The 26,700-nt window shown below is 37.6% G+C and overlaps 1 protein-coding gene across 3 annotated transcripts in view; it reads left to right on the top strand.

Annotated features, from left to right (window-relative positions):
* The window catches only part of ITGA2 (integrin subunit alpha 2), a 68,584-nt gene that overhangs the window by 4,009 nt on the left and 37,875 nt on the right, over window positions 1–26,700 (top strand). Inside the window, exons 2-4 of one of the 3 annotated variants that reach the window (XM_042825613.1) lie at window positions 15,235–15,358; window positions 22,390–22,499; window positions 23,956–24,047. In XM_042825613.1, coding sequence (XP_042681547.1) covers window positions 15,235–15,358; window positions 22,390–22,499; window positions 23,956–24,047 — 326 coding nt within the window. Of the gene's footprint in view, window positions 1–15,197; window positions 15,359–19,451; window positions 19,544–22,389; window positions 22,500–23,955; window positions 24,048–26,700 lie in introns of those variants that run through there. The other 2 variants (XM_042825612.1, XM_042825614.1) reach the window with 2 other exon arrangements.

The following is a 26,700-nucleotide window of genomic DNA, read 5'->3' as shown; positions in this document are numbered from 1 at the left end:
CCTTTTTTTTAAAAAAAAAATTTTTTTTCTGAATCATTTTATATACCAAATTTGTTTTTTTTTTTTCCTCTTTTTTTTTTTTTTTTTTTTTTTTTTTTTTACTTTTTTCTTCTTTTTTCTTTTTTTTAAATGAGACTTAGGATCTCTCATTTCTGGAACTACTTTCAGAGAACTTGTCAGGTAGCAGGACCGTTACTATATATTATTCTTGGAACTTTGCCTTTCATTCATGCTGTGTTACAGGACTGTATTTTGTACAAATGATGTTTATCTTAGACAGCATACAGGGTATTACCATCACACTTCTAAACACATTAACAGCTAATGTTTATTTGTGCATAATTCGTGCAGAGCAAACATGAGATCTTACCAACAAGTTATGAGCTATGTGCTCTCTGACTCCGGAACAATTTTTAATTGTACTTTATTTTTTTAAAATTATTTATTTTAATTCAGTTGCACAAAATTTTCATTTAAGAGATCAAAGGAGTTAGTAAAAGGACTGACAAGTCTTGGTTTCATTGTGCTTCATAGTTACTACACAGATGTTATTCATTGTGGTCTTTCTTCACTGTCGTTAATTTTGAATGAATGAAAGTAGTTTTTTCATATGCTTTGTGTAATGTATTTTCACGAATGCTAATAACTGGAGCTACCAGTATAATAGATTAATGTCTAAACAGCTAAATGGGAATAAAATTCTTTCCCTTAGGGTTAGTGCAGGTAAAAGGGAGTTTATCCATCTTCAGAGCAGTCATTTTCCCCCTCAGAAATCTTGGCTGGTCTCTCACCACTGTTGCTATTTTCATTTCAAGGTTTCCTTTGTTAGACTCTGTGCAGGCTGGTTCCCATTTCCATGGTTACCATGCTGAAATGCAGACAGGACATAGGCTGGCTTCTCCTCGGCGTAGCCATGCACTTGCATACCAACACATGTTATCTGCTTGTTTTAGGACATTTCCATTAGCAATGTTCATGTTTAGGACTTCTTCACAAAGTGAACCCTGGCCCAGTGATGCAGAGCTTAGGATTTCAGACGCTATAAAGTGAAAGGAAGAGAATCAACAAGCTTTTCTTTTTTCATGTGTTTAAATAAACTTGTACTGTTCCTGTTCAGATTAGTCAAGGCATCAGAGAACAGTCTCGGCCTAAGTTTTCATTTCTGTTAAAATGGGTAACAGAGCAAGTTTAAGTTTTTTAAAAAAACAATTAAGTGAAGGACTGACATGTGTTTGTGCTAAATAGTTCTTTGAACACACTTTTTCATGGCACTGATAAAAGGGCAATAAAAATAAATGGATGTGAATACACTGGATGTATGATACCTTCTGTCTATATTAACTGAGTGTGAGTCTGCAAGCCTATAAAGCAATATGAGATAATGTGCTTTCTGCTCATTCTGCACTCATTTTTTGGAGGTGGTGGATGCTAAAAGAATCTAGAGGAGTTAATATAAGCTGTTTGAGCGCTTGCATCAATTCTACATCAGGATGGTATTTCCCATTTAGCAAATAAATTCAATATTCTGAGTGCCAGCAACTTAGTTTGAATTAATCCTTTGAGGATACTGAAATGCCATTTAGTGACTAAGTTAGTTTTATTTTCTTGTGGAGATGCATTTTATTCAAAAATCAGTAAGACTTGCACGCTATTCAGGACCTAAAAGAGGAACAGTACAGGCAAAGAAGTAAGGTAAACACCATCTCTTTGAATACTGTATGAGCAAAGACATCTTGTGTATAACTGAATGGCATCAGCATGGCTGAATGTCACACATGATAAATGTCACTGATTCTTTCGTCTCTTTCAAATCGCTGACAGACAAGAATGAGGGACTTGCAAGTTATGTATAGCCCTGGTGGAAATCTCCTGCCTTATCCCTGATTTATTTTGGCCTTTTAATCCTGCACCCAAGTTTATCATTCTTTCTTTACTTTGTTCAGGATATTTTTATAAATAACATAAATCTCCTTGTTTAATATGGTTGTTTCTGAGGAACAGAGGAAAATTACTGTTCACAGCAAACATCTGGGAGGGAGCATATTTGCACAGTGAAGGGACCATTCTTAAAATGAATAGATCTACTTACAGAAATAGTGGATTTTATTGAGTCTGGTGGTGGAGAAATGTTGAATTAAGTTTTTACTTTTTATCTATCTCATGTATGCTAACATTCTAAAAGACATCTGGCAACAGTTGATGCTATGAGTAAGTTAAGACTGTAACACAAAACTGCGTGGAATCAGTGGAGGTAAGACCACAGATGCCTGAGTGTCTGACTGGCTGGATTAGCTAGTTAAGAATGTTCTCAGCCAACTGCAAGATGATTTCTTATTTGATTGAGGAATAACCAACCTGTGCTTGGTTTATGTGAACTTACCACAGGAATGGGTTCCACTTTTCGGAGTGTTGTGCTGTGCTCCATGTTTTCCACAGTTAAGCCAGGTGGGGTTGCTAACTAGGTGTCTACCTTTTCCAAATATGCAGCAGTCACCTGTAACTTCTCAGTGTTGTGACTATTGTGGTAGCCAATGCATACTGCAGTTCTCCTTTCAACGGTGAAAGTGCACTAAGAAATTCAACTGAATTGCATAATTGCTAAAACAACAAATCAGTAAACTACAGAACTTCAAATCTAAATTTCCTTTAAGTTACTGCCTCTTAGTAAGGTAAATGTCTGTGTAGGTGTCTGAATGAGGAAAGCCGATGTCAAGAAGTAGTGGTCTAGTTTCTCAATAATATGAGAAACTGGCAATATGCTACATTATTCTGTGGAAAGAAGGAATCCCCTTCATACAGGCCTGTCTGAAACAGAAGGAAGTAGGCTGTCTTGTCCCTGGTCAATTCATGTGTCCTAGACAGTGAAGAAGTAATGCTGCAATACGTGAGACTCAAGAACATTGTAAAATTTTGCCGTGCATGTATCTTTATTTGAACTTTCTATTTCAAGAACAGTAGATATCACAGAATCACAGAATTGTATGGGTTGGAAGGGACCTCCAGAGATCATCGAGTCCAACCCCCATAAAGTTGAAGACAGGCACAGCATTTTAACATAGACTTTTGTAAAATTACTTACCCATCTGACTCATACTACTGTTTAACTGTATATGTTAATAAGACGATACCTGTACTGCTCTAATAATGAAGACAGCAGTTTAATCCAGTGTATATAGAAGCATAGAATCATTGAATAATCTGAGTTGGAGGGGACCCACAAGGATCATCAAATCCAACTCCATGCACCCACAATCCAAACCCTGTGTCTGAGAGTGTTGTCAAAATGCTCCTTGAAGTCTGGCCTGTTCCAGGGTCCAACCAGTCTCTGGTGAAGAACCTCTCCCTAACACCCAACCTGACCCACTCAGCCCTCATCACAGCTCCACGCCATTCCCTGGGGCCCTGTTGCTGTCGCACAGAGCAGAGCTCAGTGCTGCTCTCCGCTTCCTGTGAGGAGCTGCAGCTGCCATCAGGTCTCCCCTCAGCTCCTCTGCTCCTGGCCCAGCAAACCCAGAGAGCTCAGCTGCTTCCCATGCATCTTTCCTTTGGACCCTTTCCTATCTTCATAGCCCTCCTTTGGACACTCTACCTTTCCTTCATTATGTACAAAGCTAGTAATATCTCCTTTCAGCAACTGAACTAATGGGAAGAATTACTTTACTATGCAGAACAAAAATACTTAAAAAACAGATCAGCTTTTCATACATAATAATGCCTATTATTACACCTGTATGAAAAGCAAGACACAGAACACCATGTTACTGTAGATCATTCTGAAATGGTAGTAATTAGAGAATGTGCAAATTCTTTAATTACAGTTCCTCTTTTATAAAATACCCTATTTTTAAAAAGTTTGCGTTACAGGCAGTAAACTATAGCACCATGCCTCCTTTTCATCTCTGGTATAAAATTGAGTTATCACTATGTACACTACTTCCATTGCACATGGAACTGATTTATCTATAGTAATAAATTAAATAAATACATTTTAATAAATAAATTTAGCTAGAATTTAGTTGACCTTTCGTAAAAGGAAAAAAATTAACTGGCCCAATGCTACATTTAACTATGCCAACAAATAGCATTCACTTTTAGATGTGAAATACATAGAAGTTAAACTTAGAACTGTAGAGATGACTTGACAATAAAATAACTCCCTTATTAAGATGGAGAAAACAATAAACAGAAAAAAAAAATCAGTAGCACTGCTTGAATAGTAGTCCGTTAGTAATTCTGCTAATTATAGTGATTTGCTTGACTCTAGCCAAATCCCCTTTCATTTCACCATGTCTATTCACTCCCTTTCTTGTTATTTTGGTTTGTTTTGGTTTCTTTTCCAAACTGCCCAGAGCCAGTTCATCATATTAACAAATACACTGTGGAAAATACTCTGTGAGTCTCCAGATTTCTCTTTTGACAAAGTTGATTACAACTACAATAGACTTTCTTTCTCTGGCAACAAAAAACAACCGTTCTGCTTTAGTGGACGTATTACCTCCAGAAAATGGAGATTATTTTCTTAAATGTACATGGATCCCACTCTCAGTTCCCATAATGTAGCATGTCTGCACTCTACAAATGAAGAACTTCCTGAACTCTGATCAAAGATAGCATCACCCACCTGACCACAACCATCTAGATATGCCAGACTCCGGTGTATGAGTTGAAGGCTGGGACAGTGCACGCTACTGCCTCACAGCACCCGAAATCCACCTACCCTATCCTAGATGCTGCGGGTCAAAGTGGCAGAGCTAATGGAGTCTTTTAGGCACTTTTAACTGCAAAGAAAATATTTGCATGTGAAATAGGAAGGGTCCTCCAAATCAAGCAGTGGGCTGAGTAGAAGTGGTTGGACTCCATTCATCTTGGAAACCTGCATTAGTGGTCTCCTTCCCTTGAGTTATGCGCACGGGAAAAATTCTTTGAAGCAGGGATTTAGGTGATGAGCTCTTTCTCAAGAAAGTGCAGGTACCTGATAAATGACGATAATACTTGGGTCTTACTTAACTCTCACTTAGCTCTCCTTTGAGACTTAGTAGAATGTGAACTCTCCTCTCTCACTTTTCTAGAAGCATCTTTTCTACCAGGCAGCAAAGCAGCTAGAGAGGCACTCTCAACCTCTGCTTTTGAAACCTGCTTTGTGTTCATCCCAGGATGCATATTTGTGTTTGCAGGCAGACATGCAAAGACACATTTTGCCTGTGGCCTGATGGCTGGAGCATTGAGCTGTGAGGAGTTTTGGGCTGGCCCTTTTGGACTGCTCATGCAATTTACCTTTGGTAAATAGGTAGTGCATTAAAATAAATGCATTAGCTTAGCTTAATAATTCATTTATTTAGGGCAGACATTATTAATCTGGGAACCTGCCACCTGGCCATGCCTGCAGAGTGGATCTCAGTTTGAGAACCTTGCTGTTAGGGGTGTTTTTGCATCTGTATTGTATTTTGAAATTGTATGTGAGTTTGTACTACAAAACCTAGGTGACAGATAATTTTTAGTTCAGTCTGGGTTAGGCAGCTGCTGAAGTCTGGGATTCTTGGGCTGTTTTCTTGACATTAATAAGACCACATTCTGCCTGGTGCCAAAACGGATGGTTTCAATGTTCATTATGGTGAATTTCAGGTCCATGTCTGGGACCACCTAGCATTCAGTCTGCTGGGCTGTGAGCTCTCCTTCTAGCCAGTGAAGACAAATAGTCATTATGTCTACTATAGGAAAACAAAAGATCTGGTAATTATAGCTCTTCCAACTATTGTATTATATATCCTGTGGTGCTTTGGGGTTTTTCTTGTTGCAGGAAACTAGGGTACCAAATAGCTGATTCAGTTCTTGTGTGTAGCCAAGAAAGCTGAGCTCCTGACCTGCTCTTGAGAAGCTGAGATGGAGGAACAGGGTCCTAAATGTGGTGCCCTGAAGACTGTGCCAACAGAATTGCTCTCAAGCTACTGCAGTCCTCACACTGCAAGCTGTGATTCTGGAATTGTTGTGCAGCAAGTTCCTCAGGCTTTTTGTAATTCAGCATTTTCAGGTGCCATTTAACAGTGATACGGTGTAAAATGATATAGTATTCTTACATTATATCATACACTGAAATTTCTGTGTAACCTAGGGTCTGTTGTGCACGGGAGAACACAGATCTTTTGGTCTTGGTGTCTCTATACAAATATGCATGTTCATCAGTCTGTTAGTACACCTCTACAGCAGCTGAGTGAGTAGGGCACAGAGATAACAGTCTTGGTTTCTGTGTAATGACTTGCATTTCCTGTCTTACAGTCCTTAAGCAGCTCATGCTGCTCTGTCTGTATTTGGAAATAGGAAATATTGGTGGCTTGAGCAAAGCTGATAATGTGAGTGTGAGGAAGGAGTATATGCTGGAGTGAAAAGTCTTTTTTTTTATCATAGAGAAGCACATGAAGTATTTTTTGATGATCGGTGCTTTGGAAGCAAATGGCACAAATGCGTATATAGCATGTATGTGTGTACAACTTGTTAGCCATGTATCCTTTTAATCTCTTTGTGGTACTACTAAGAACAAATTGTGACAGTGTAATCCAGTCTGTTGTACCCAGATCAAGGAAGAGAAGAAAACAAAGTGCAAGTCATTTTGAGAAGATGCAATTCCTGTGAGTTCTCTGTGGAAGAAAGTTATTCCCACTGGATTTAAGGATGGAAGTATGGCAGGATAATAATTCTGTGTCCAAGTACTTGCTGTCCTGATTAGAAGCACATAGGAAGTTGTCAGTCCAGCAGGAGCTTCTACTGAATGTGACTTTGGAATCAGTCCTTCTGTGTACAGGAGGTTGTTGAGGTTTGCTAGCTCCAGCTGAAGAGCAGCACACTGGTCTATTCTGGGAATGGAGGAGAGCAGTGTGTAGGCAAGAAACAGGAAACTATCAAGACAGACTTTCCAAGGGTAATTAATGCAGTTGTGGGTAGATTTAGGTAGATCTCATACAACAACTTTGTAGTACTGCCAAAGCAGTTAAAGAGACAGCAGCATTCTCCCAGGCTTTTCTGCCTTTCATTCACAACTTGAATTATATCCTGTCTGCGTTCATAGCAGGTTACTGGTAACCCTTTGGTGCAGTTTCTCATAAACAGTTGTGATTCAAAGGCAGTGAATCATACTTTCACACACACAGAAGCTTTCAGGCTCAGAGCTGACCTACTTCCGGGACAACACAGTTGGACGATGAAGCCAAGGAAACTTTTCAGAGGGAGGAAAAGGAGGGGAAAGAATAGGGATGGGAGGGAGGATTTGTAACTAAATGAATCATTGTTTAACCTTTTTTCTTTTGGTTGTGGTTTCAAATTTGTTTATACTCTAACCTGTCTCAGTTAATTATTAAATAGTTTGAGATATTGTACCTAATGGGAAGAATAATTAAGGCTCAAGATAAAAATAAATAAACGAATAGAAGAAAAAATGCTCAAATAATCAAGTTTTACCTTTTAAGACTCAAATGTAATGAAATATCAACAAAGTAATTGAAGTGGGGATTGGCCTTTAATACAAAAAATACGATGTCTTGCCAATTGCATTCTTTTCTCCTTTTGATTTCCTCTCTAAGTTTTGCTTTATTTTTTATAAGATGGTTTTTCTCAATGAGAGATATGCCCGATTTAAAATAAAACTGATGAATGTAATGATAAAAGTGGTGTTTCAGTGCATGAGTTGAAGATTTCTAAATGTTGCTTTAAATATATACTTATGAGATTGTGCACATTGGAGAAAAGAGTGCAAACTCAGCAAAACTCTAACGAGAAATTATTTTTCAGTTATCTTGACCTTTGCAGGTGAGCATTAGTAAAACTTTCCAATATACAGACTGGGTTCAAATGTCTGAGTACAGTAAAGATATATAAAAAGTGCGTTTCATATTTACATTCAGAAAAGCCCAAATGAGTGCATCCACTACAGAATTACTTGCTTCACGTGAAAATAACTTCGTTTGATATGCATGCATAAAATGCACACAGCAATACAGTAATGCTGACAGCTAATTTGTTATTAGGAGGAAAAAAAAAAAAAAGAAATTCACTTTTGGTCAAATTTGCTCCCTGTAGAAGCTTATTGCAGAGACAATTACTTGGTGGCTTGTAGAAGGCACAGTGAAGAATATCTGTGCTGCAATTCAACAGAATCAAGTAATTGCATGATGGTTGCTTTATTCTCTAAGTGTTCACAGTCTTGTCAGTAAAACCTTAAAAAACATAATGCACTTTAAGAGCTGCTCAATTATGGGTTCTTTCTGCAACAACAGTTGACTAATTTCAGTTGGATTATTGCTGTGATAGCACAAGTTCTGAATAGTAAGGGAATAACTTTATTTTTATACCGAAATGCCTTTTAGAAAAAGTAATAAAATAACACTGAATATATTTAATGAAGCAAATACTTCCTGACTGCACTCTTTCATAACTTTATTACTTTCTCTTCCTGCCTTCATTCCACCTTTCTTCTCAGTATTTCAAGGACAGGAGGTGATTATAGTGTGAGGAAAAGCTGTGAGTGCCTATACTCCCTTGCTAATTTTGGAAGCCAAATTCAGCTATCTTTGCAGAGGAATGAAAACAATAACAATAACAGCTGGCATTGGGATGAGGCAAAAGTGCCTTTACCAGTTTTATAATAAGTAAAGACATTCAATATAAGCTTGCGTATTACAAAATACCAGAATATCAACCCCTGAAAGAGCACCTAGAATTGCTTCAGAACAATTACAGAAAGATACAGAAAGCATTCAGTCTCCACCAAATCCACCAAAATGTGCAGTCCAGGAAAGGTATGGCCAGAAGAAACAGGAGTTACCTTGTTCTCTCCTGCCTCGCACCACTTCTACACTTTCTGCTCTTAGGAGGAAAAAATCTTTGAGAACAAAGGGAAAAATCTCTTGGTAGAATTTTCTTTGGTGTGGAGATTCTCCTGGAGAAGACCAGTGTGAAAGGGCTATCAAACTTGTCTTCTGGAAAAACTAGCTACTCTAAAAATTGCTAGGCTAAGCAATTGAGGCAATGTAGGTTATACACATCTTACTGGCTGCCAATCTATGAAACTGCTTCAGGAAGCAGACAATCTCCCAGTGTGATTGTCACCCAGTGACCTTTTTTTAATATTATTTTCCAAAGCAGATCGTGGACTTAAAAGACCACACAGGAATGTGTGAAATACTATCATGGTTTTACTATAATGCTGTACTGTGACCTTTATCTTCTTCAGTGACTACAGGCATAATCCTTCCACTCCTGAATTCTTAATGTTTGTTTGTTTGTTTGTTTGTTTTTGCTTGTATGTAGGTGTAGGCAGTAATACTATTTTATATCCCCTACATAAGATAGAGTTAACCAAATTATTGTTAAAAAATTGTGCCAGTTCTGTGGGTTTTTTTTTTGTTTGCTTGTTTTGTTTTTTCAATTCACCATCATTGCAGTTTGGTGACAAATCTGGCAGAGGTAGTTTACACTGCATATGTGTTTGCCAGGTTCTGCTGCCCTGTGCTGTGAGGGTTTCTGAAGCTGTGATGCTGCACAGTGCAGCTGTAGCTGTGGCTATGCATAGGGCAGAGTAGGACTTCACATAGGGGCAACAGTGTTTCCTCTCCTGACACCATTCATGGAATGAAGGCTCATGCATAAAGACCACCGGTAGCTTCAGCTGGATTATGCAATGAATTTTCTCAGTAGCGGCTTTTTGTGTGTTGGCTTTTTGTTGTTTTAGTTTTTTGAACAAATTACCATGTAATTGAGGAAAAAGATGATGAATTTCCTATCACTTGAGAATTTTCTGCTGACAAGGCTAATACTGGATAAATTTGATACTAATGATTAGTATGAAGTGGGTCTTTATAGATTCAGTGATCAAGTTCCTGCATGTCTTCTCTTTTCTCTATACTGTGAGTGCAAGACTTGTTTAATATAAACTAAACAATAGTAAATGCCTTTATTATACTATGTATCTGAGCTGAGACTTAGTAAAAATGATACTGTATGATTATAGGATTCTATTGTGTATTATCACCATTTCAAACAGTAGCATCACCTTTTAAGTGTAGTTCTGATGACTGAAAATTCAGTTTCAGTATTCAGACTTAAAACAAAATGATGTGGTTATTATTACAGTATGAAACAAAATGCAGACCAATAAGATTCTTACTATATTTTTAAAAACTATTACAAACTTACCTGGCAAACCAAGTAAGGTCCAAAGCAGGGCCACAGGGCTTGCAAAGGGCTTGGAGAATATGCCCTACAAGGAGAGACTGAAGGAACTGGGGAAAAGGAGGCTGAGGGGAAACCTTATTGCTCTCTTCCAGTAGCTCAAAGGAGCTTACAGCAAGAGCAGAGTTGGTGTCTTCTCACTGGTGACGAGTTAAAGGAGGAGGGGAAATGGCCTCAAGTTGTGCCAGGGTAAGTTTGGGCTGGATATCAGGAAACACTTCTTTACAGAAATGGTTGTAAAGCACTGGAATAGGCTCCCCAGGGAGGTGGTGGAGTCACACATTCCTGAATGTGTTTAAAAACCATTTAGATGTGGTGCTCAGGGACATGATTTAGCAGAGGGTTGTTAGAGTGAGGGCAGTATGGTTAGGTCCATGGTTGGACTCGATCTGTAAGGTCTTTTCCAACCTGAATGATTCTATGATTCTATGACTCCATTAGACACACAGAGTCATGTTTCTTTTTTTTTCTTCTCATCTTACTATTTAATCTTTATTTTTTGTTTTGCTCCTTAATAAAAAGAAAGGGTTACAGCCACTATTGTTATAACCACAACACTGAATGATTGATTACTCAGTATTTTATACTTGCTCACTGAAATCTCTGTATTTTGCTTACAGAACCAAACCAATTACAAACTCAGGGTACCTTATATAAGCCATTGCTTCAAGAAACTTGCTTCAACTTGTACTTACTAGTACAATACTAGCGAAGACGTAATAGCCATTATTAGACATGCCTTTTATAGTTACAGAAGAATTCCCACATGTTCAGGCTTAAAGGTGCTCAGTCAGGACTTGTATTATTTTTCATTCTGCTAGAAGCAAGAAAACAGAGGTGCAGATGTATAAAAGCAGCAGCACTACTATACTGCATCTCTCATATGCAGTAGAATATAATCATTGAAACATAGTAATTCCCAGAAAAAATGCAATGCAGACTGGTACTGGAGTTTCATTAGATATCCTGCAGTCTCTTTTATTCCATTAAGGATTTTTTTCTAACTACTGTTTTTTTCTGAAATGTTGCTCGGAGCCACACTGCCTGATGAAGCTGTCCTTTTTGAACCAAAGTGCCTATGTTCCCTATCCAGCCTGTATAGAGAAAAAAAGCAAAAAATGCACTGAAGTCTTCAGAGGCCCCTTTAGAAACTTCGGTCTTGCTTCTGGCTTCATTTGTTTCATGAAGTCTGTTTATTTGACTGTAATTAGGTTGTCATTTACAGACTGAAGTTGCAAAGTGGATTTTTCCTTGCCCGACTAATTTCTCATGGTAATTGTTAGGTCACAAAGTAATATTCTGTCACCAAAAGTTATTGAAATCCAGATAGTGGATTAGTTTTCTTTATTATGAGATATTCAGATTATCAAAGTTCATTTCCTGAAGGCAGAAACAGATACTGAATCTTTCAGCCTAGAATATGCAGTACTTTGAACTCGGATTCTCCAGTAGTTGACATTCCTTTAATGCATAAGAGACCTTCTTATTCTGGAACAGTCTTAAAATAGGTTTGCAGCAAACAGCATTTTCTTTTTTTCTTTCTTTTTTTTCTTTTTTTTCTTGCTACAAATGCTTGAATTTCTTGTTCCGAGTAGTGTGCATAGATAGATGTACAAAATGCATAAAATATGTCTTTATACTGTAAGCACAATATGAAATTGAGAAAAAAGCAGGAAAATGCCTGCTATGTTATTCTTCTCTAGACCTTACTACAGCCATGGGATTCTTTTGGCTCTTCACTCCAAAGCCAAGGTTTATTTGCATGTACACTACCTGATGTGTGGGACATAAATTTATAATAAAAAATCTGCTAATAATTATCAAAATATGGAGTATAAAATGACTGTCACTGAAATACATTTATACTCTGATTCCTTTAATAATGTCAGAAGTGAGTCAGATGTATTTGCCTGCTTTTCTACTTTGATTTTGCAAGTAGTCATGCAGTAAGTAGTAGTAAGAAGCAAAGCTGATATACAAGAATATTGCAGATGGCACTGCCTCCCTAGACACTCCATTTTCTGGTTTCTTTTTTAACTTCACCTTATTTTTTTAAATGTGGCTGGTCTGAGGAGGACTGCAGTGCCCACATGAAGGCAAGGGGAGAGATGGACAGGCAATGTGCAACCCAGCCAGTGTTTTCTCAAACCCTATCTAATTCGACACCATGCCCTATATGAAATTCAGTCAACATGGGAATTTCTCTTCAGGCTCTTATTTGTGGCGTCTGGTGTTTGCAGTTTTATAAACTTCTGTCAATTTTTGCCCTCACCTTTGCATTTAATAATACCGTAATCTCGGACACATGAGGAGGAATCTTCAATGCATTTGCACCTAAGCTGGCTAAGTTGCACTTAGAATATATTTAGCTAAGTAAAAATTCATCTAGCAGGCTAGAAATAACATATGTCTTTGAAACACAGGAGCACTAAAGTATGATTGTACTCCCTTTTACCCAGTGATAACTGGGCAGTAACAGCAGCAGTATTAAGATGTATTCACTCAAGTCATACAAACAGAAGTCTATCTTTTGGCACCTTATTGCAGAGCTGCAAGTGTCATCTGGGATAGCTAAAGTGTTGGTAGATGACATCAAGAAGATAAAATCTTTATTTTAAGATAATTTTTTTTTTTTTTTCTGTTAGACAAGTAGGGCTCTCCCTATCCTCTGTGCCCAACTCCATCCAGGTAAGGCATAGCCACATGTTGCACTGCTTCCTAATAGCACATGTACAGCAACTGATGATAGCAGTAACTCAGTGCAAGGATGCAGAGATGAGCATACAGACTTGGAAAACCATACAGTATGCTTCTAAGTGACATATTTTGGCCCTTCATTCCAAATACAAGCTTTATTTGTATGTATATCACCTAATTTGTAGAGTTATTCTTTCCCTGAATTTGCATGAGGAAGTCAAAATATATGATGGCATTGTGGTAGAGCCTTCCATGGTCTTTGAGAATGAGTCACTACCAAATGATACTCGATTTGGACCAGAAGATTTCCAGAGGTCCCTTCCAACCTCAACCATTCTGTGATTCTATGATTCTGTGATTTCTCACCAAGTGTAATGTAACTTAAAAACAATAGACGCCAAAGTAAAAATACATAGGATGGACACAAGCAAAATATTTTGATAAAATACAAACATGTTAGATCACCAAAGAATTAGTGGCAAAGTTTCCACAGTAATCTTAATTTACATATGGTCAATATCTGTCTCTCCTTTTCTCTAATTCCCTAAACCTAGATTTGAGGTGTAACTTTAAGTGGTTGTAATTACTGTCAAAAGTATTGCAATACACAGAGTAGTGTGTCTGTACACACACTTCTCCAGTCTCAAGTAACATGGCTGAGAAAATACTTTTTCTCTCTAATGATGTTTCTCAAGGAACTGTATTTCTAGCAAAAAGCAATTGTTTGGTTTCCAAAGGCCATCTGTAGATAGTGGTTGTTTGAAATAACTAATGTATGATTTCCTGTTTTGAGTTTGTGGTCAAAAAGTAGTAAGTGTGTGAGTTGCATTTACTCTTTTGCATAACCTCTGTGCTTTCTATTCCATGGCTGTGATATGTAAGTCATTGAAATTTTTTACATGTAGTGAACTTTACTTGCAAACCTGCAGTTGTGATTTTGATGTTATCACTATGATGTTGTTACTGTTGTTACTATTACAGCTAAGCTGCTGTGATGGGCTACTGTATGCCAATTTAATTGTGGTTGAACTCTACTGAAGCTGTTTTAGGGACCTAGAAGAGTGAAAAACCAACAATTAGCACTCCAGATCAAAGATAGAGAAATACAATTTAAGATCAGATTTTCAAGTGCAAAAGATTGGTACATACCTCCTTAAAGGATCAATGTTATAAGGGATTGTTATAAAGACCTCTACTTTACTACAGAATGACTCGTACTGAAAAACTGTGATGAGACATATTTTGTATGTAGAGTAGATAAAACACTTCCTGTCTGGATAGACAGGAAGGGAGGGAAAGCATCAGGGATGTTGTTTAACCACTGTGCAACTCTGTGAACTAACCTACCTGAGAACCTCAGCAGTGCAAACAGAGGTCACCATTTCTTCCTTTGCTGTCATTTTCAGAGGCTTTCCTGGGGCACTAAGGTTCCATGAGCTTATTCTTGGGATCCCACCATTGTTTCAATCTTTCTGCGTGGAAGGGGGAATAATCTACTCGTGGCAATTAGTGATTTCTAATTACATACAGTGTGTAATAATAAAATTCCTGCAACTTCTGTAGTAGACATTCTTCTTAACATCCTCTTACAGGCCTTCATCAGAAATATTTCAGATCCTTTATGAATGAGGAGTGAATCCCTGCACTTCCCAACACAAAGTAATTAATATCACGGTCACAGCAAAGTGAGGTTTCAATATTAAGTCCTGTAGTTTATTAATACTGTGATAACTTCCATGTTTGTATTTCTAAGTTTTCCTGTTTGGACAACCGCTCTGGCTGTTTGGACAGAAAACAAACATGCTGTGATAATGAAATGACTCAAAACCATAGGTTCTCTGATGCAGTAGGTAATCTGATTTTGTTCCAGTGTTTCAAACATTAAATTTCAGAGAGACACTAGAATACAAACAGTATCAATAATTACTTTCTGTGAACTTTCATTTCAGTATTCCTCAGCAGGCAGCTGATGCGTTTGGGTGGGACACAGGCTTATGTCTTAACGTAAAGAACCTCTGAATCACATTTCCTGCTTCGCTTCAACTAAAATGCTCTCATTAGTAATGCCTCAAGATTTGTCGAGCAAAACAGTGAATGAGTCATTAACCTACAATATTATAACACCTGTGCAGCATGCTAGACAGGCTGTACACATGGCAGGGCAGATGGATGCCATAGGCTGTCTTTTATTGCATGTGTCAAAGGCTGTGTTTTTTTTTCTTCTGTTGTGGCAGTTGGCACAGATGAAAAAATGTTTTCACCAGCATCTAAATTCTTCTTTAATTGCTTCTGTGGTAATGATAATCTTTCTTCTAACAGGTTTTCTTCATAACTGCTGTGAAGCCTACAATGTTGGGCTCCTTAAAGCAAAAATATTTTCTGGTCCATCAAGAGAGCAGTTTGGATATGCAGTTCAACAGTTCATAAATGAGCAAGGCAAATGGTAAGCAGTTTGAATATCTTGAAAATGTCAAACTAAATGGGTAGCAAAAAAACCTGCAACTTATTTTTATTGTATGATTCCAGATTTCAATTAAGTGACTTTCAATTAGTTCATTCTTATATTAATCTTTTTACTAGTAAATACTGACCTTATTAAAACAAAAGTGAAAATGTTCTGAAGATGCATTCATGTGAATGCTCCGGTTCTTTTTCCTCTACACAGTGTAATCTGAAGTCTTTATCTCTTTTAACCTTTTACTTTCCCCTCCAATATATAACTCTCCTCAGACTCACAATTACTTGTAGCATTTTAATTCTGATCTCAGTCGCTCTTGTAGCCATAACATACCTATTATACACTGTATATGTTAAGGATATTTTCTGCTTTAATGTTAGCAAAGTTAACACAAATCGATAGGAATAAGGATTTCCAGTTATTAAAATTAACTGAACTTTTTACATCTTTTTCTGATATGATATTGTTTGCTTCTTAAGGGCAACATGTCATAATGTAATCTTAGCAAAGGATGTCTGCTGCATTTCCTCAAGCATAAAATTTCATGTGAAGTCCTCTATTGCCACAACATTCAGCTTAATGAGTAATTAGTAAAATATTTTTTCTGGTATTGATGGTTCCAAAAAGAACTTTAAAATATTAAACCATGTACATTTAAACACATTGTACTTTTTCCTTCTGCAGTCTCAGCAACCACAAAGCTTAAGACATCTTTTATGGCAGGGACCAATGGAAAGTCATACAAGCTATACATATTATCATAAGCTGAGATAATATTTTAAATGCGTCATTCTCTACAGATTGAAACAGTATCATAGCCAAAGAAACAACAAACTGGTATGTTTAATTGATGATGGACAGATAGTAAGTAGCTGAACTATTTTTCAGTAAAAAGAAAGATGGAAATGCATATGAAGATCTCAGTGTTTGCAAAAGCCCAGACAAAACTGTAAAAGCTAGCAGAGATGCTTTACTATGCAGAGTCACTGCTGTAAGCACAGTTTGTTGCATATGGAACAATGTAAGACTTCCTTGGTCCCACTGCTTCTCTTGCATTACCTTGTTTACCGCTGATGACCAGGAGACAAAGCAAGAGAGCACAGCTGTATCCCGAGTAGAAGCTCAGTGTTTCCTCTCACCCCTTTGAGCATGAAATTCCCCTGCTTCTCTCTGGTTGCAGTAACAGTTTCTTGCTGTGTTTCTGCCTGCCTTAATTATGTGTTTAGCCACCCATAGTTCTGAGCACTCTTTCTTCTGTGTGAAACTATTGAAGGAGAGAAAGAATGTTTGCCCAAAGTCAATTAAATGCTTTGGTATTTTCTGAAAAAATCGTCATGCATTTCATCCTTATAAATTTCTCTTTAAGCTTACAACAGGAACACCAGGTTCAGGACTGAACTAAGGCATTTTTTGTTCTTTTATTGTCTCTGTTTTATAATTAGTTCCAATATAATAACTCCTTCACTACAAATTTACTGGCTGGTATGCTGAAGTTGGGAAAGAAAGTAAATTTGGATTTACTTTCCCTATCTGTTCTCCCATCTATGTGAGTATTATGAAATTGGGGCTGTATTCTGCAAATAAGCACTTCTTCATCATTTATTCATTCACTGAGTAATGTCTGACCATGATTCCAAAACTCGGAAGAATTCTATTAGCAGCTGTTTCAGTAACCATGGCTTGTTATAGACTCTTAATGAAGAAGAGCTCTTTTCAGTCTTCCTCTCAAGTAACCATTAAACATGCAGGAAAAAACATCACTCCCATTTTACTCTCTCGTTCTCTTCTTATCTAAGCTATTTTCTTTTTACTGGGGCAATAGCACTTTTGCTTGTGCATGTTATTTAAAAGCACTCAAGCTGCTTTAGAGTTGATTTTTCCTATAGGTGATGCACTGACTGCAGTCTACGTACGGAGCACTGGCTGACATATCTAAGCTAGGAGGGAGGTAGGCAAATTGAGGCCTTGCACAACGGTGAGATGCTGCCTTGTATCAGAAAGGAACATTTATCACTATGTGCTTTTTGGCAAGACCATAACTGTGCAGCAAGTGTGTGATGCACTTGTAAAATCTATTGGGGCACAGTAGAGTTTCTCTCCACATCAAACACCACAGGTGGCAGCTCTCTCCAAGGGAGAGATTGTCCAGAATCTGAGATCCACAAGGATTTCATCACTTCCTAGACTTTGCTTTTGAATATAATAGGGGCTACTGTATGTAGGGAAGCTGTGACACAAACCAGCAAGGGAGCCCTTTTTGTGTAGAGTCAGAAGATCCAGGATAATTGGACACTGATCTGCTGTGCATTGATGGCATGTGATGCTTGTAAATAAGGACAGATTTGCAAGCCATGCAAAGCTCAAGCTTTTCATAGTGTCTGGTGGGAATTTTCAGACAGGAACTCTTTAATGAGGTCAAATAAAATTGTGAACACTGAAGAAACTTGTCAAATAGAAAAAAAAAGAGGCAGATAGTCATGGAAGTAATAAGCCACAGCAGAAGCATCACTGAGTTTATAATATGGCTCTTCTTGTCATGAGATTATTTGCTTTTGAGTCTTAAATTGAGAATAACTTTTCTGTTATTGCATTAAGTATTGTGAGATACATTCCACAATAGAACTAATAGACTGAAATTTCAGTGTGTGATATAAAAGTGCAGCCACTCTACTCTGTTGTACATGTGTGCTTAGGATTTGGGATTTTTTAATTTTGTTTTGCAACATACAGTATGGATTTTGCATTTTTTATATTTTTGTTACACTTAATATCATGTCAGTTATGAAATGCTTTGACATGCCCTATCATTTCTGGAGCATCACATAATCCTTGCACTACTGAACAGATGTAAAAAAAATGATTGCAAAATGCTGATTACTGATCAAAATATAGCAGCCTCTCTCCTAAGGAGATCTGTTGATCTGCTGACTTGTTCAACCAAAAAAACATTTTGACAAAAACACACATTTCTTGAGCAACTTAATTGAAATTGATACATTTACATACTATAATTAAGAGAATGCATTTTGGCCAATTTTATTTTATTTTTTAACAAAATGCTGCCATTATTACAACTCTTGCTTTTAAGTTTCAGCAGCAACTGCTAACACTGGATTCGCAGCCTTTTGCTTTATCAACTGTGTGACCTAGTTTCCCTTTTCCCAGCTTCTGTCTTCATGGCTTTCTATGTCTATCGGTCTGAATTCTTGCCATAATTCATAGTTTATGAGATTTGAGTATCTTCTTCAAAGAGTTGGAAATTTTAGATGGTGATCAGGGCTTTAGGATGTGTAGAGAAGCAGCTATGACAGTGAAAAGATTCCTGATCTTTGTATCTATTCATCACTTCCTGGAGTTGAAGGGAAAAGAACCAGATGATTTAAGAGGTCCTTTCTACTTTTATTACTGTGATTTGCAGCTAGTCTTCTCTGTTTAGAAATTGCACTAAAGAACAAATGCATTTTAAAAAGTCAACAAGGCAACATTAAATTTAAAAACTGCTTTGACAACAGCTGGGAATGTAGCCCTTCACCCTGAATTCTGATGTTTTTTGCAACATCACACTTTGCCAGTTACTCACTTTGTCATGGTGTAATTTCATGGAAATAATTCCCATTACACTTTGATCTGCCTCTCCTTCAGCCTGTGTGGTATGGCGTTGCTGCTGAACTTTACTTGACTTCTTGCTTTGTATATAGCGTTGGAGACTGATTAAAGAGCTGACTAATGAAATCCGTGCCAATACTACACAGTGATCACAATGGTATTGTGTAAAGCTACTCTACAAAGATACATAATGAAGTTTTGTTAAAATAAATATTTAACCCATGCCTAAGAAGGGCCCATAATTAATGCACTGCGCATGATACAATTTATTTTAAAACAAGTATTTTCAAGTATTTTAGTAATCATTTTTTGCATTCTTTCCTGATACATTCTGTTTCACTCTGTTTTGTCTACATCCTGTTTAATCAAAGTAAATAAATGTTTTTGTCGCTAGCAGGATGCTAGTCAGATACTCTCTTTCTTCATTTCTGATTTTTTTGAAAGATACGCATTTTCCCAGAACACTGTTGTGTAACTGTGTACTGTAACAGTTTCTTTTACTTCTACTTTTTAAATACAATGAGGATTACTGATTTAGAAGATGAAGACTGGTATTAAACTCACGTAAGTCTCGGGATATAAAAGAAATCATCATTACATTATCTACTAGGTAGGATCTTTATATAGACAAAAAAAAAATATCGCTGTAGGCTAGGCACGGCAGAAATTGTTTAATCATTTTTTCTCAAGAAAATATTGATGAAAGTTTAGTTAAGTCAAATAAGAAAAGATGTTAAATAGTTAATTTCTGAAAATCAGAGTGTCAGTAATAATGAGTTTTAAGCGTTAAATTCTGTGTATAGATGCATTTTTTTGCTTGTGGTGTAATTGTGTGTTGAGATTTGTGGGTCTTACAAATCAGTATTGAAGGCTAATTCCAGCAAAGAGAAGGTATGAAAATAACATCCAGAACACTAGGAGGAATGTAAACTAAATAAAAGCTATAATTACATTTGCTTTAGGCACAGTTTGCATAGATATTGTTTTGAGGAGAGAATTAGAGGAGCTTATTTTTTTAGCTTAGTTTTTCTTTGTTTGGTCTGCACAACAAAACAATTGCTGTCTTTCTGCAAGATAATTGGGAAGTGGACAGGTATTTTTAAAATATTCCTACACAATGGCAATTGAGTTAATAAAGGAGAAGAACATTATTTGTTTCATCAGGTTTGCATTTGGCTGATGTGAAATAAACTAAAAAATACAGATAGCAGTTTTTCCTTTAAGAAATCTCAATTATGGAATCATAGAATTTCCTGAATTGGAAGAGACCTATAAGGATCATCCATTTCAACCCCTGGCTCCATACTGAACCACTCAAAAATCTGACTGTAAATCTGAGAGCCTTGTGTAGACTTGAAGGACTCAAACTTTTGTTCTTGCATCTAAAACTATGTGTTTTCATCAAAGCAATTTTACTTGAACTAGTTACAGAATTGGAGCAATAAAATCAGGTAGTCTTCCAAAAATTAGTAGCATATCATCATTCAAGAAAGCTGCTTCAAAGCATAGTTATTTCATAAAATAATTTATTTTACAGTGCAAAATATTTACAACACCTACCTGTGAAATTTTAGGGAATGGCAGATGACATGGTGAACTGAAAAAAAGATGTACTGTTTGTCCTTTTTACTGTCCCACAAAGGCATTAATTATTACCATAGATTATGCTTCATGAAAGGAAAGTCATATTGCTGCTCTCTAATCACCTATTTTTTGTTGGTTTGTGTGTGTGTGTTTGTAGAGATCATGTTCCTATAGTCGTATTTTGTCTTGCCCTCATTTTGTTGCACATTAAACTGTGGAAATAATTGTCTTCCCCCAGAGCTCCACTACCCTATGCTGCCTGTTAGTTGCACTCTCTCAGAGAATGGTGCTGGAAGACAGGTGTTCTTCAGCAGCATTTCCACAGGTTGAATTTGTTGGTTTTGTGAACGCTTTCAGACAAAATGTGAGAGATGTTTTGAGGAATAGGCTCTGGAGAGGGAATGTTAACTGCAAATGAAGAAAAGTGCTGGGAGAGTGAATCATTTCATACTACTACCATAAATTACTGAAGTTTTAACTTTCTTGTTCAGGATTAAATACTTCACGCAGCAGTCTGTTATCACCTGCAGTATTTTCTTTCTTACTCAGTGTTGTCAAGGTGTGGCAGCTTTCAAGTTCAAACATAAGAATCACACTGTTGCTGAGCAGAGCCTGAAGGAAGTGCTTCTTATCGGTTAAAAGAATAACTTAAAAGGAAGCAGTTAACTGTTACCTGACGGGAGAATCAAATTCTTTCTCTCTCCTTCCATAAGGCATATATTTCTAAATTTGTATGCACTGGTGTACATTAACACCTGTGCTTTATTTCTTCTGACATGGTGACACAGTGTCACAAGTCAGTTAGGTTCAACCCGAGTCCCACAGGCTCCATGTGGCCCAGCACAGCTTGCAGTGCAGCTGCCTGCTGTCTAGCCTGGGCTCAAAACTCTCTCTCAGCACCACTGGAACACTGGTGCACTATTAACCCTATCAATGCTGAAAGCAGGACATGGGGTGCAACACAGTGCCAGCTCAAGCTGCCACTGAAGAACACTGATGCAATAGTTTCACAAAAACAGGGTCAAATAGCCCACCAACTTTATGATTTTGCTGCTTTCCTTTTTTAGGTTTTAATAAAAAGATATTTTAAAAATATTTTTTTTGTTGTTACTTATATACATTGACTACATTTATATATTTCATGAGGGCTGCTCTGAAAGTAACATCTCTTACTTTAGGATGTTGGACCACAATGCCAGAGGTGGGTGTTGGTGTTATGTCGAGATTAAACCTTCCCACCAATATCCTATTACATTTCATTGCCTTGTGACAAATGGCAGCAGAAGGGCAGTCTGACTACCAGTCAATGAATGTGAGCAGTGAGGCAGTGTGAGGTATGTTTCAGCAGAGGCAACAACAGTGGATCACCTTCACTGATGCAAATTGCATAGCTAACAGTGGTGACTGTCGAAAAATAGAACTTCCTGGCTGACAACTTGCTCTATCAAATGATGTTTGTGCACTTTGTATCCATTGTAGTTTCCATGGAAATAAAGAGGAGGCACTACTTTTGAAGCAACCTAAATATATATACAATTCCTCTTCACTCAGTGCAGTGCATACTAGCCAAAAGGTTGGACACCCATGGGATAAGTGCTTGGGGCAGTATGCTCCTAGAGGCATTCCTGTCAGGGTTTCCAGTCATCACTCAACTGTATTAACGTATAAGTAAAGTAAAACCCAGCATCCAAACAACTCTGGAGAAAACTCCTGAAAGTCTTAGGTGCTATATCTGGTGGAAGCCTCCTTACCTGATCCCCTCAGCTTTAATTGCGTCAATGCTGCTGGCCCTTTTGGCATGGTAAAATACATTCCTGTTGTTTCAGGTTGCTGGTTGGCTCACCCTGGAGTGGCTATCCAGCAAATAGAACCGGAGATATCTATGCATGTCCTGTTGGTACACCCAAAACCACGTGTAAAAAATTGAACTTGCAAGGTAAGTTATAGTGCATAATGCCTCATTGCAATTATTCAGGCTTTTCTCATTTTTGTACCAGGTGCATCTATCTAATGAAATAGCTGGAAGCTAGTAAGACCAGTAGCAAAAGCACATAACAGCAGTGTAAGCATGAATGTTGCTTAAGAGGAATTCAGAGGAATTTCATTTTCAATGACAAGTCCAGTATTCAGTGGTCTCAGATTCCTTGAAGAATAAAAATATTTTTCTCTTGTCTTTTTCACTTAACTGTTTCTGAGTTCTAAAATTAATTGTTGGTGAATGTTTACGCATATTTTTTTACAATTGACCTTATGATACTGATGTGAGCTTTTTTTTTTAATCTTTCTGTCATTTATTTCAAGTATTTTTAATTAATGATCATAGAATCGTAGAATGACCTGGGTTGAAAATGACCACAAAGACCATCTGGTTTCAACCCCCCTGCTATGTGCAGGGTTGCCAACCAGCAGACCAGGCTGCCCAGAGCCACATCCAGCCTGGCCTTGGATGCCTCCAGGGATGGGGCATCCACAGCCTCCTTGGCAACCTGTTCCAGTGCTTCACCACCCTCTGTGTGAAAAACTTCCTCCTAATATCTAACCTGAACCTCCCCTCAGTTTAAGTTTCAGTTTAAAATATTCCCCCTTGTTCTATCACTATCCACCCTCATAAACAGTCATTCTCCCTCGTGTTTATATGCTCTTTAATAAAATAAAACTAAAAAAAAAAAAAAAAAAATTAGTAATATGGTTACTATTATTATTAGTTTTCTATATCTTTTCTGGAACACTTTTTGTTCTGCCTTTATAAACACTTACATTCTTTGTCATTTGTAGCAGCCCTGTTAACAGGGTTAGCAGTATTAATATTTATAAGACATTTACTTAATACTTGGGGATTCTTATTACATTCTCATTTCAAATTTCATTTGGTCAATGTATGAAGGCATTTTTGCTTTGTGTGTTTATAGACTAAGTATGAGATTCCCTTTTGCGTACAGTGAAAATAAGTACAGCACAGTATAATAGTTTAGATGTGTTCTTCATGTTTAATTGTGGTGACATATCTGTTCTCCACTGTTTCTTTCACATTTTTGTCTGAAATGTGCTACTGGATAAGGGCAGCCTTAGTATCCTGAGGAATGTAACAGGAGCTGCTCAGCTGCATCTATGAAGCCAGCCAAAAATGCTTAGTTGGAAGGAAGACAATTTCTTCCTCTCCTGTGCCTTTGCTCTTTTGGGAGCAGGTACTTTAAATGGCCCTACTTAATTAATGTCTATTACTAGCTAGCAAATTTATGACAAAGATTAGTTTTCATTTTTTTGTCTCAAAATATTATGCAGGTGTTTGGAAGGAGCATGTTAGATTCTAAGACACAAAGGAATTGTAACTTACTGAATTGCTTCTGTTCCTCAGCTACTGTTTTGCCACTTTTTTTTTCTTTTTATTTCAGCTTTAATAAATATTCCAAATGTAACTGAGATAAAGGAAGACATGAACCTTGGCTTGACACTGATCCAGAACTCAAAAACAGGAGGATTTTTGGTATGTATTGAGGATACATTCAATAGATACAGAAATTCATGAAGACAGTGAAGAAACTAGAATTTCTGTAGTTTCTAGTTAAGCCTGAGCCAGATGTGTTTCATTATGCAGCCTTGATAAATACATACTTCGGATGATTAAAGTCAAGCTCTTATTTCCTAGGATCCATGCAGGATTTCCAGTCCTGTGGGTCTGCTTTTTGCTTTAGCAGTGTGGTTTATTTGAATAGTGAAGTAGAGGGAGTGAGTTTTTATGTGTATATTGTGAAAACTTCTCCTAGAATTCTGTGCAATTGGGATGTAGTAACTGAGAGTAAATTCAGGCCTGTTTTGTACACAGTTATACAGTTAGCCATAGGATTGAAAACTCTTGAAAAGTAGATATGTACCAGTTTATGATGTACAAATGGTAATCAAGTGAAACAGTATTGGAAAATGAGATTTGAACATCCCTTTAAGCTTGTTATTTTTCAGTTGCATCTTCCTAGTAATCATGAAATTATTCAACTGTTTATATTCACCACCATATAACCCAGTTCACTGAACTACTACGATAGATGCAGATTTAATTACAAGCCTTCCAGCAGTTCTATTAGTGTTACTTAGGTGGATCATAAGCTCAGAGTACAGCAACAGTTCTCTGTTCTCACACAGATGGACTGTGTGATCCTATCTTTTGAGTAATATCTCTAATTAAAATTAACACTGTCCCCTGCATAACTACTTTAACCAGTATCAGTGACTGAGGCAGTATAAAACATCTCACAAAGGAAAAAATGCATTTTCTAGCAATACGTGAACTTTTTCAGTTAAAAAGAATTTCCCGATTCATGTGGCTCTGATGATTATCCAAACTGCATGAAGTAGCAAGGCAAAGCGAAACACACAGGAAAAAAGTGGAATGCTAAGGCATGAACTATTTGTCACATCTTTGGGAAAGGAAGTTCTTTCTGAAAGAGTGAGTATTAGAGATGGGTGCTTATCTGTGTCTCAGTTGCCTTGAATTTCAAAAGCCCTGTCATTTACATACACTAGCATTGATCAATAAGTGGAGACTATCTTTGCTCCTAATTGCAGGTTGCTGCCAACCAGGACTTCACTCTGGGACACATCTCTGGGAGCTGGGCTCTGCAATGGGCTCTCTGTACCATGCTCAGGACTTCCTATCCAGCTCATGCTTCATCCTCCCGTGGCTGCCTCTCTCCCAGGCTCCAAACTTTTGTGCCCATGTCTGCTCCTCTTCAGAGCTCTTTCCAGACTGCTCAGATCCTGGCATGTCTGTGTTGCAGCTTGAGGGCTCTGTGTGTTCAGCTTTTTGATGTCATGTGATTGCTTCCCACAGTGATCTAACAACCGGGCAGTCATTTGCACATGCTTGTTACATTTTTTTGTAGGAAGGCTTAGTCCTGCTGAATAGTGTTTAAGAGTTTCATTCCTCTGATGGCTAACAAATTTTTATTTTTTTAACTTCCAGGCTTCGTTCCTAGCAGTTTGTTCTTGGGACACTGTTGTTCAGTAATTTGAAGGAGCTCCCACCAATCCCCAGGATATAAAATCTCACTTCAGTATTTAATACGGCATTCTCTTTCATTCTTTTCTTTGCTGGTCAAACAGGTTTTTGGATGAAATGAGGTTTTTAAAATATATCTGTCTTGAATACTGCAAACCAGATGTATGCTGTATTCCACATGAATCTCTCCTGGACACAGCACAGTGTATTTAGTACTTCCCTGTCCAATTGCAAGTGCTTCTTGTTACATACCTCCAGGCCATTCATGCCACATTTGCCTTTGTGCCACCTTGTAATCAGTCAGCACGTGATCCATCTGCTCCTTGGTCTCTTCCATCCAGAGAGCTCCCAGTTTGCATTCAAAGTTCGTAGGAGCAGTCCTTAAGGACAAATCTTTTCCCCTTTCTGATATTCCACTTTTCAAGTTCATCAGTTCTACTTATCTGACCTACCAGTTTTCCACTGCACTAATGGTGCATCTTGCTTCTCTGACTGTAACCACACTAGAACACTTGCACTTATCTATAGGTATAATCAGTTTCTTTTGTCTAGAAATATTGCTATCTTATAAAATATATTAGAATATTTTGATGCCATCTGCCACTGATATTCCTGTCTGACATTTATGTCATTTTTTATTAATTTCTGCCTTTAGTTACTTCTTTTTCTCTTCAGCATTCTTGTCAAAAGGATAATGTTTCTATTGCTCTCCTTTCACTATTGACATGGAGATGGTGCATTTTCTGTTATCCAGACTCTTTTGACTTTGACAGAATTGATAGGTGAATCAGAAAGTATTTGCATGGGAGCTATCATTTCATAGAATCACAGAATTGTAGGGGTTGGAAGGGACCTCCAGAGATTGAGTCCAACCCCCTGCAAAGCAGGTTCCCTACAGCAGGTCGCACAGGTAGGCATCCAGGCAGGTCTTGAATATCTCCAGAGAAGGAGACTCCACAGCCCCCCCTGGGCAGCCTGTTCCAGTGCTCTGTCATCCTCACTGTGAAGAAGTTCTTATGCACATTTGTGCAGAACTTCCTGTGCTTCAGTTTATGGCCATTTCCCCTTGTCCTATCGCAACACGCCACTGAAAAGTCTGGCTATGTCCCTTTGCCTCCTGCACTTTAGGTATTTATGGACATTG

The sequence above is a fragment of the Centrocercus urophasianus genome, unplaced genomic scaffold, assembly GCF_019232065.1.
Source record: "Centrocercus urophasianus isolate 14NV4802_14NV808 unplaced genomic scaffold, USGS_Curo_1.0 seq_25, whole genome shotgun sequence".
NCBI classification, from domain to species: domain Eukaryota; kingdom Metazoa; phylum Chordata; class Aves; order Galliformes; family Phasianidae; genus Centrocercus; species Centrocercus urophasianus.
The sequence above is the reverse complement of the archived record's forward strand: the minus strand, read 5'-3'. Positions and strand labels throughout refer to the sequence as shown.